Genomic DNA, 10,388 nt, shown 5'->3' with positions numbered 1-10,388 from the left:
GCGGCTGGACGCCCGTGGACATGTCCCCGCCGTTCCTGAGGGGTGCCGGGGCTGCCGGGGAAGGGGCAGAGAGGAAAGCAGGCGGGGCCAGGCGCCCCGGCTCCCCCGCCACCGCCGCCCGGCCGCCCCTAGGGCAGGGCTCGGCGCTGCCGCGGCAACGGGGACAGGCGGGTCGCTGCCCCGGAAGCGAACGAGCAGCGCTCGCTCGGGCTGGGCTGGGCTGGGCTGGGCTGGGCTCGCGCGGCGGCCCCGCCCCGTCTCGCGCTCCGTCAGGCGGTCCGCGCGGGGTGACGTGTCGCGCGCGAGAGGAGCCGGAAGTGGCGGCCGTCGAGGGCGGGGGGAGAGACGAAGCCGCGACTGCTGCCGCCGCGGGCGCCCAGGGGCCCTCCCCCCGCCTCGGCTCCCCTCCCTCCGTCCGTCCCGCAGGCCGCCGCCGCCCCGCCATGGCTCTGCGGCGGCTCCTCTGCATCGCCGCGGCGCTGGCGGCGACCGCACCCCCCGTCACTGTCGCCTTCTACCTGCCGGGCCTGGCGCCCGTCAACTTCTGCGAGGCTGGAAAGGAGAAGCCGGAGTGCAAGGTGAGGGGGGGGCCCCGGGCCCGGGCTGCGGTGCGGCCCGGCTTTGTGCCTGGGCCTGCGGGTATTTGTTTTCCCGGAGGGTTTCTAGCTGGCTGGCTGTAGCGTCCCCCGCGGCCCAGCGGCTCTGTGGCTGCAGGGACTCGCAACGTGTCCCCACTGTCATCGGGGAAGGTAGAGCGCCCGCGGCCCCTCGCGAGCTGTCAGCTTAACTAGTGAGTAGTGGTCACGTTGGGGAAGTAGGAAGCCCCGGCCGCTTAGCTCTCGGGCTCTTTTAAGTACTTGTTGGACAGCTGAAGAAGTAATGATCGCAGGGACAGGTCGTGTTGGGGGTGTCTGTGGCTCTTGGCAAGACTGCTAGTCGGGGGCTGGAAGCAGGTACAAATCGAGGTAAGCAGGCAGTGGCTCTTCGCTTGCTGCGGTGTCCTGGCTCCTAGAACTTTGAAGTGTAGGGATTTCTGGGGCCCAGAGTCTCGAGTGAAACTGAAACTTATTTTCATGCCTAGATAAGTGGCAAGCGAAGTTTGCATAACCAGATTGCTTACTTGTAAGGATGTTCCCCAGAGAAGCTGTGGCTGCCCCATCCCTGGCAGTGTTCAAAGCCAGGTTAGATGGGGCTTTGAGCAGCCTGGTCTAGTGGAAGGTGTCCCTGCCTGTGGCAGGGGGTTGGAACTGTATGAGCTTTAAGGTCCCTTCCAACTCAAACCATTCTGTAATTCTGTGTTAGCATGCTGAGGGTACATGCTTAAAGTAGTCTTTGCTCCTCTGTGTGAGCCTTAGAAGTTTGCTGCTGCTGTAATGGCAGTTACACCAGACCATGCTTTAAGACTTGAATGAGGAAGTTCAAGACCAATTACGTTTATGATCCTTTATGTTACTGCTGTTGGAAATGGCTATCTCACGTTCTCTGAGCTCTCTTCTTCTGTGCTACATGGAACTTTGGTCCATGATTCTTCAGAAGAAGAGTCTGTTTGAACCGTATGTTTTTCATAAATACGTTGCACTGACTTTATTTATTTCCTGTCATGAATCAGTAGAGCAAGTAATAAGCCAAATGAGTAGTGAAGGTGCAGTTGCTATAAATGTTGTTTCCCTTCAACTGTATTGTTCTGTTCAAATTGGCCAAATCTTGCCCCTAACACGTCATTGTGAATTTTTTCACTCTTGTTTCCATGCTGCTTCTGTTGTAGTAGTAAGACATTCTGTGGATGTTCTTTTATAGGGTCGTAGAAACTGAAGTGACCTCAGGAGGTCACATAGTCCAGCGTCATGATTGAAACACAACTGTTGTTACTAGATCAGCTCAGCTCTGCCTCACCTCCCCGGGTGACTTGTTGCAGTGCTGCACTACCCTCGTAAAGGATTAATTTTTTTTTTCAAATACAGGCTAGGACTTTCAAGCTGTAGTCTGTAATTTTCACAGCATCCCTGAAAAACATAGCTGTGTTTGAATTATTCCTGTTTTTAAACTAGGGCTGTGGAAGAAAGCTTTTTGGTGTTTTGTTTGGTTTTTTGGTAAGTCAAGTAAACTAGGTTGCCCACTCTCTTTTGTAACCAGCCACATTTATGGGCTGATAAAGAGACATTTATGGGGTGATCTTTCCTCCTATAATGTGTACAAAATGTTTGTCTCCTCATCCTGGGGATTTATAATGTTTTAAATGTGAAATGAGGTACTTGGGTAATAGAAATCTTCCACCAGTGGCCAGCTGAACATTTTAGGATAATGTCAACAAGTGTATTATTGCAAAAAACTGCTGAAATTAACCACCTGTTCTATTACTCTGCCTCATGCCAGCCACTTTACATACTAAGTGAAGCATACGGAGAAATAGAAATCACTTCCCAGATCTAATTCCCTCCACATACCTGCAATTGAATATAGTCTAGTCTCTGGTGAGGAGAAACAATATGTGATCTGACAATTTCTTTATCTATCATAATATTTACATAAGTGGATAAAACTAAGCTTCCCTGAAGTACCTTAATTTTTTACATGTTCTTAAGGAGGTCTTACAACTGTCACTGTTGATTATGATATTGGTAATAATATTGAATTCTCCTCTGCACTGAAGATTTAGATGCACAGAGCAGATCTCTAAATTTTGTGTGTTATAAATATTTGTCTCTAAATATTTGTCTGTTATAATCTCTGTGGATCTCCTGTCTTAGGTTGGCAAGATGGGCTGGAATGTTGGTGGTGGGGCACATAGCTAGCAGCACAAGAATTATAGGACTCATAAATTTCCCCCTTCCTCCAAGTGGGCAGACTCAGTTTGGGTGGTTTTCCCATTTTTGGTTGAAATATCATCAGAAATTTGAATGTGATCTGTGCGGACATAGTAACTCTTGCCCAAACATTAAGAGTCCTTACTCAGTTTAAAACAGTACTGATGGCTCCAAGGAGACTTGCTGTTGAATGGAAATTGTTTGTCAGAGATGCTGATCTGCAGTAATGCATACACTTATGGAAAATTGGGGCATTCAGGTAAATCTCCTCCAATGAAAAATAGCTAATCTAATAGGCTGTGGTTCTGTGACCAGTTGAGGCAGTCTAACCCATTGCTGCTGGAAGTGAGAGATTTCATGCTTGTCTTTCTCTGGGCAGTGTGGCCCTGTCCTCTGCATTGTCCCAGATGTGTTACCTGTTAATCCTTTTTGAAGCTTATTAACATGACAAGAAACTACCCAACTTTTTGCCAGGCTAGTTTTTTGCTGTGCTGGTGAATTGAAGTGGCTTAAGGAATCATGGCAAGCGTACACTACCCAGAGGTAAGCAGCAGGTCTGCATGGCTTAGGGCAGAGGAAAGAGGAACAGTGAGGTGTGTCCTCACTTGGTGAGTCGACCTGACAGCTCACAGCTGCCGCCTCTCAGGGAACTATGTGTAACTTGCCCATGGACAACTATAGTGTATCAGTAAAATATGATACTGAAGTACCTGAGCTACACATGCATATGAAGAATTCATTTTATTTTCTTTTTTTCCCTCCAGAATTTCTTTGTTTGATTAAACTTGAGTCAGTTTTCATGGGGAGGCAAAGCTCTGCTGTTGGTGAGAAAAGAGATTGCTCTTGAAAGGGAGAGGTCTTGTTACTGAAAACACTCGCCTTCCTTTTGCTGTCTCCAGCTCTTGTCTGATTGCCCAGTAAGACAGTTCAACTTGCTGAGCTGCTAAGACTGCTCTTTAAATTTTTTTGGGGATAACTCTTCTGCTATTTCAGCCAGTTGAATTGGTTTACTATGCAAGAAGATAACTGCCAAAACCAGTGTAAGGCAGACAGTTGAAATGGATTTGGTCTGTGGGACTAGAATAAGGGAAGGGATTTTGAGATTAAGAGGGAAGAGTGAGAGACCTCTTCCTTTCTGTAGCAGCAGGCCACCCCATCTGTAATTAACATGTACAGACCAAACTTAGTCTGAAACCACAACAGACTGAACTCGTGAGTTTTTAGTTATTGAGCAACTTTTACAAGAGGGTAAATGTGAATATCCTTGCCTTCTCTTTGGCAAGAGCTGCTGTTCAAACTAAAAATAGCGTATCAGTCTGAATACGTTGTTTATATTCTCATAGTTCGATTTTCAGTTGTTACACAGGTAAAATTGTTGAGCAGTTTAATTATAGGGAGAAGTACTGATTTCATCTGTACTTTTGTTCATGTTCTTTTAAGATTTTTATTACAGATAAGTTGCAGTGATGACTAATATAGCTCTAACTTGGTACATTAAACCACTGGCAACTGTGGTAACTATTATTCTTGTGCATGATTTCTTGCTATCTGGTAGTTTGAATATTATGTTAGCCTGAAGGTGTTTTTTGGTTGGTTGATTTGTTTTGTTGTTACTGGGGACTTGGCTTTTTTTTTTCATATTGTCACTGTTTCTGTGATGGTTAAATAGTGGTTTACTTATGCTATCAACAGGTACATGTCATTGCACGTAATTCTGCATTTGAAGATGTAGAATAGCACAAATCTTACATTTTCAGCTTTTCTTTACCTTGTTCAAACAAATCTATTTATGCATATGTCTGTCAGAATTGAAGAAGTACTTTCATGTAATTGCTGATTATCTCTATTCTTTCAGTCTGGAATCGAACTGTTTGTGAACAGGCTTGACTCTGTAGAGTCTGTCCTTCCCTATGAGTATACAGCGTAAGTATATTAAAGTGTATGTGTCATTTTAGTTGTTACTTCTTCCAAAAATATAAATTTGATTTATCTTTAACTACATTTGCTACAGAAGTTTACCAGTGAGGAATGTCTATTTATTTTGCTAATATAAGTTTACAAATACGTCATTTTCAACTGAGCAGATGGATGCAGACATACACTGCTTCCTTCTCCTTAGTTGTCTTTGTTCATACATTAGAAGTAGTGCATGGATTCATAGGCCCTCATGTAGGTCTGATCAGTGCTTTGGAGTAACATAAGGTTAAAATGCGTGTATGTGTGTGTGTATATATATATATATATATATATATATATAATATTTACTCTTCTGCATTAGTTGTAATTTTATAGACCAAAGTGTTACTGCAGTCTTCAGTAGCCTGTAGCCAGATGAGTGAAAGTGGTAATGAGATGTGAACTCCTGATCAGTTATCTTAATGAGGTGTTAATTGTTTTTCCCTGGTACACATCATAGGAGTGTACAAAATGTATCAGTGTCAGGTACAACTATGGGAAGTTGTTGCTTCAAAGAACATTTTTATTGTTACTGTTGGAGAGGTTAAGCACTAGTTATGTCTACACTTTATTGAACACAACTGTGATACGCTTGAAATTAGACTGGAAAACTTGGAGGATGTGCTATTAAATGTGTTGGGGAATAAAACTGCAATATCCTGTTTATTTAATAGCAGTTGTTGTAAAGGAGCTGTCTGTATGTGTGTGTATATATATGTACATATTTTGTTTTTATTATTACCCTCCCTCCTTTTTCCCCTGCCCAAGAATCTGGCTTGTATGCTTTTCTCTCGGATCTGCAATGAAACTCTATGTGAAGGTTTAATTCGTGGCTAAAATCCCCATTAAAATAGGAAACTTCTAATTACTTAAGGACACTTAATATAAACTGAGTTCCAAAATAGCTGACTAAGAGATTTGGTAGTTAGTTTTGTTTCTTCTTTTGTTGTTGGTTGGTTGGTTATTGTTTTCAAAATGGGACTGTGATTTTTTCACACTTTGCCTTGTAGGCTCAAAGAAAAAACTTATGTAGAAGTAAAGCTGTATAGTTCCTTCACTTGTGATGAAGTGTTGATTTGGAAGCACTATTTGAGGTCTAATATTTTCAGCTAAGAGTATTTTGGTAACTTTTGTATCTTTAATGACAGGTTTGATTTTTGTCAAGCAGAAGGAAAGAAGCGTCCATCTGAAAACCTTGGCCAAGTATTGTTTGGAGAGAGGATAGAACCGTCTCCTTACAGGGTTCGTTCTCTGACAAGGGGTGTTTGGTAATATATATGTTCAAATGTAGCCAAAGGAGATCAAAATCTTAAAGATGCTCTTCACAAGGGCTTTATCTCAAAGAGCTTCAAAATCTGATGTTCTATGTAAGAGAAATCTGTCAATTTAACCTAACTGTAACTATGCACTTCGCACAGTGAAGTGCTGTGGAGGTTGTCTTCTCTTTGGAACCTGCCAAAACCTGATTCTTGCTCCTCAGGTGTCCCCTTGTTAGAGTGAATTGAGTACTCTTATTTCTGGGAACCAGATCTGAGAATACCAACAGCTGTAAGTTTGAAGTATTGGAAGTGGTGTTAGCTGGCTTTTCTTTTCTGATGGTTAGAGCTCCTGCCCTTCTCTATTACATGTAGTTGCAGAGAAAGTTACCAATTGAATCTGCCTGGGACAGCATTGCTGCTGTGAGGTCAAATGATTTGTCTGGTAAATCATTGCAGAAAACAGGTTTTAATCAGTAACAAGGAGCTCTTAGTGTAGAGCTCCTACACTGAACACAGGAGGGTTTCATAGTGCACGCACCAGTATAAAAGCATTCTCTGGGGGGTTCAATATACATAGTCTTGGTAATTTGTTAGGTGGTTTTTTATAACAATATAAGCAATTATAAATGTGTAGGGAAAACTTGTTAAATACCTAAGTGACAGAAAGGTTGTGACAACCCTTTTGCTTATGTGTCTTTCATTTTTCTTAGTTCACATTCAACAAGAAGGAGACATGTAAGTCTGTTTGTACAAAAACATATGATACTACAAAGCCAGAAGATAAACAGAAATTAGACTTTTTGAAAAAAAGTATGCTGCTGAATTATCAACATCACTGGTAAGTTGGAATCAGAATTCACAGATGAGTTAGTCTAGTATGTTGGTGATAATTTAATTTAGTTTATCATTTTGTTGTTGCAACTTAATACAGATTGAGCACTAGGTATTGGCACTTCTGCAGATACCCCTTCTGTTCCCTTCTGCTCTGGAAAAGATGTTACATTGTTGTCCTGAAAAATTTCCTTCCCTGAAGGATAAGCACCAGGTATAATGGAAACAAGTCTGTTTCCAAAAACAAAGCTTTGTGTGGTTTTTGTGCTGCCTCTGTGCTTACTGTAAAACACTGCTATTTCTTTGCATCTATAAATGTAGGAGTTAATCCTGCCCTAGCTTGAGAAAAGGCTTAAGGGACCTTCATTCTGTTGCCTGTGTTGTTTTTGTTTTTCTTGAGAGCCTTTGCACTCCCCTTCAAATGTGTGGCCAGGAAGTAGGATCCATGGTTCTTCAAGTGTTTTATGCAAAGTTTGTTTCTCTTGTAGGAAATGGAAGTGAAAGGTGGCCAGTGAAAATGAAATAATTTAGAGGAATTCATAAACACTTGGTCCTTTTCTATTCTCTTGAGTTCCTCTGTAACTGTCTGAGTCATCTTGAAGCACACTGGGGCTCTGTTTCTGCTTGGCCATTGAGGTCGTCTTCCATTTTGGCAATAAGAGTGGGGCAAGGCTGAATGCCTAGGCTGAATCCTGTGCTGATGTTCAGTTAGGAGGTAGCCCTGCTCTGCACCCACATCCAAGAGCTGGGAAATGTCTGTCAGCAGGCTCCATCTTGACACTGGAAATACCCAGCCACTCTCAGTGTTTATATAGTGCTTGTTGGTACATTGTGCTCACAGCAGCCTTTGAGTGCAAAGGTAGAAGGAACGGCTTGGGCATGCAGTTGTCAGAATTCCTGTAGTGTGTCTTTGCAAGTAATACATGAGCAAAATTAACTAATGTGGCACGTATGATTCCAAATATATGTTCCCCACTTTACAGAAAGAAACATTTTGGTCTTCATCTAGTTATATTCAAACTTTCTGGATATATTAGTAAAAATGCAGGTGAAATGTTGAATGTAGCCAATGTCGTTAAATGCTTTTCTGTAATGCCACATTATATTTCTTCATTTTTGAAACAGCCACCCATGCTGGAAAGGCAATGAGTGTGTTTTCTACTGCTCTTTTGAGCTGATCAGAATTATCCCTTTTCAGGGATAAACTATGGCTCACTGATGTAAATATTCCTTGAACATCTTGAACATTAGTGTAGTTGGAAGTTGATAGATGAGGTCAGAAGGGTTCGCAAGCAGTAGCCATATGTTCATGTAGGCGAACAAGAAGTAGTGAGGAAATCCTGAAAGGTACAGCTACTCTTGCAGGGATTTGAAGTGTATATGCCTAGTGCTGGAATAAGTACAGCTTCAAACATGCTGGATTGGGTTATATTCCTGTTAAATACTGCATATATTTATGACATTTGCACCACTTTGAATTTACATGATGCATGTTGGTCTGGTGTAAAGCTTCAGCTTTAAAAGTTAACGTGTGTTTTGGTGTATAAATGAAAATTAGTTTCCCAAGGCTATGATCCTGTCCCTCTCTGAAATACAAACACTTAATCTGACAGGAACTAAAGCAGAACTGTGTAAAACTAATCACACAGAAGAGTACTTTAGACTGTGTTTTTCCCCTTAGGTTAAATTGTTTTACAAATATACTTATTTTTTAGTCTGTATAGGTAGCTTGATAGGACTGATGAGATTTTTAGGAAGATTTAGTTCTGTTTTTCAGGGTGAAAACTACCTTTTAAATGTAGGGTACTTCTTATATTCTTAGTTCTTTTAATAGCACTTCTACTGTTTTTTGGGGGTTTTTTGCTAGGCCCACTGCCCTAAAACTGTAGAACCAGTGGCATAAAGAATCCCTATTCGTGTCTGTTTGGTAATAAATAGCCCTCCTCAACCGTGACTTCAGAGTGGAAGCGGCTGGATTTTGTGATGAATGATGCATGCTTGAGGAGTACGGTACAGGGGTATATTATACAGGGATCAGCCAAGGTAGCATAAGTCAGGATTTAATAGAGGTTTATTATCCAGCTTCAATTTATCATAAAATTCCTGGGGACCACAGATGGTGCAAAGTACTTTTAAGGTTTTAAAAGCCACTTAATAAGATTAGGAATTGACATACTGAATTGGACTCAGCAGCTATACTGATATCTTGGCTGACAGTGTTCGTCACCAGATGTTCTTGAGAGACATATAAGAACACTGTTGTATAGCCCATTTGCCCCACATGTATAATCTCTTCAAGTCATTTTAAATTTGAAGATTAACTGTGAAACATGATTTGCTTCTTAAACTATCAATTTGTTCCAGCATTGCTGCCCGAAGGCAGCTCTGTCTTTGCTGCAGAAGATGCAAGGGAAAGCCTTTACCCCATCCAAAATCATTTGTAATAGGTTAATGCTTCACCTAGTTTTGATTATGAAATTAAAATACTAACAAAAGCAAGAGGTGTCTCTAGCGTATATTATGGCCGCAGGGGGACGGTCTGCCTCACCTATGTCAACACCACGGGCGTTCAGGGGAACCTTTGCTCCAGCACCTGGAGCACTTCCTGCCCTCCTTCTGCACTAACCTTGTTGATTGAAGGGCTGTTTCTCTCACATCTTCCGGTGCAACTTGAGGCCATTTCCTCTTGTCCTATCACTTGTTACTTGGGAGAAGAGGCCAACACCCAGCTCACCACAACCTCCATTCAGGTAGTTGTAGAGGGTGCTGAGGTCCCCCACGAGCCTCCTTTTCTCCAGACAAAACAACCCCAGCTCCCACAGCTGTTCCTTGTCGTACTTGTGTTCCAGGCCCTTCAGCAGCTTTGTTGCCCTTCTCTGGACTGACTCCAGCAACTCAATGCCTCTCCTGTAGTGAGGGGCCCAGAACTGAGCACAGTATTCAAGGTGCATGAATACAAATCCTGTGAGGCAGTAATTCAGAAGCAGCAGGTAGGCAGTGGAGGGAAGTTTGAACATGATTACTTTCCCAAATGTGTGGTGGCTTACAATTTTTTGCTTGTGTGAACAATCTAGTTACAATATTCCATACTCTGAGGGAACTACAGCTGAGGTCACAGTTGCATGAAATTGCACTTAAATAGCAAAAAACCCCAAACAAATCAGCAAAAACTTGCTCTTCAGCTGTAATACAAAATAAAAGATTACAGAGTGCTGTGAAAAATGTATCATGCAACAGAAGAACCATGAGGAAGCTGGAGAATTAATACTATGTGTGTGTAGGCAAAACTTTTATTACTTTGTATTTTGTCTTAAGCTTGAAATCATCCAGCTTGTTTTAGCTGTTTTAGTGGATGGTTTAGAAAGACAAAATAATGAAATATTAAATTGTTGCGACTTTAGAGTGGGAGAGTTTTGTGTGTTCGGCCATGTTTGTAAGAGGACTTCAGAAACCAGTCCAGTGAATAGAATGTTTTAGTGGACACAGAGTAAGCCTCCTAATTCCAAGCCACCTTCTGAAGAAATAGTATATTTAATTT

At 42.3% G+C, this 10,388-nt stretch overlaps 1 protein-coding gene across 1 annotated transcript in view; it reads left to right on the top strand.

Annotated features, from left to right (window-relative positions):
* The first annotated feature begins 274 nt into the window (after positions 1-274).
* TM9SF2 (transmembrane 9 superfamily member 2) overlaps positions 275-10,388 on the top strand; it is a 28,219-nt gene continuing 18,105 nt past the window's right edge. Inside the window, exons 1-4 of the mRNA XM_065678006.1 lie at positions 275-578; positions 4,660-4,727; positions 5,909-6,002; positions 6,730-6,857. Of these exons, the coding sequence (XP_065534078.1) occupies positions 444-578; positions 4,660-4,727; positions 5,909-6,002; positions 6,730-6,857 (425 nt within the window). The 5' untranslated portion in view covers positions 275-443. The remainder of the gene's footprint in view (positions 579-4,659; positions 4,728-5,908; positions 6,003-6,729; positions 6,858-10,388) is intronic.

The sequence above is a fragment of the Lathamus discolor genome, chromosome 4 (genome assembly GCF_037157495.1).
Source record: "Lathamus discolor isolate bLatDis1 chromosome 4, bLatDis1.hap1, whole genome shotgun sequence".
NCBI lineage: Eukaryota > Metazoa > Chordata > Aves > Psittaciformes > Psittacidae > Lathamus > Lathamus discolor.
The sequence above is the reverse complement of the archived record's forward strand: the minus strand, read 5'-3'. Positions and strand labels throughout refer to the sequence as shown.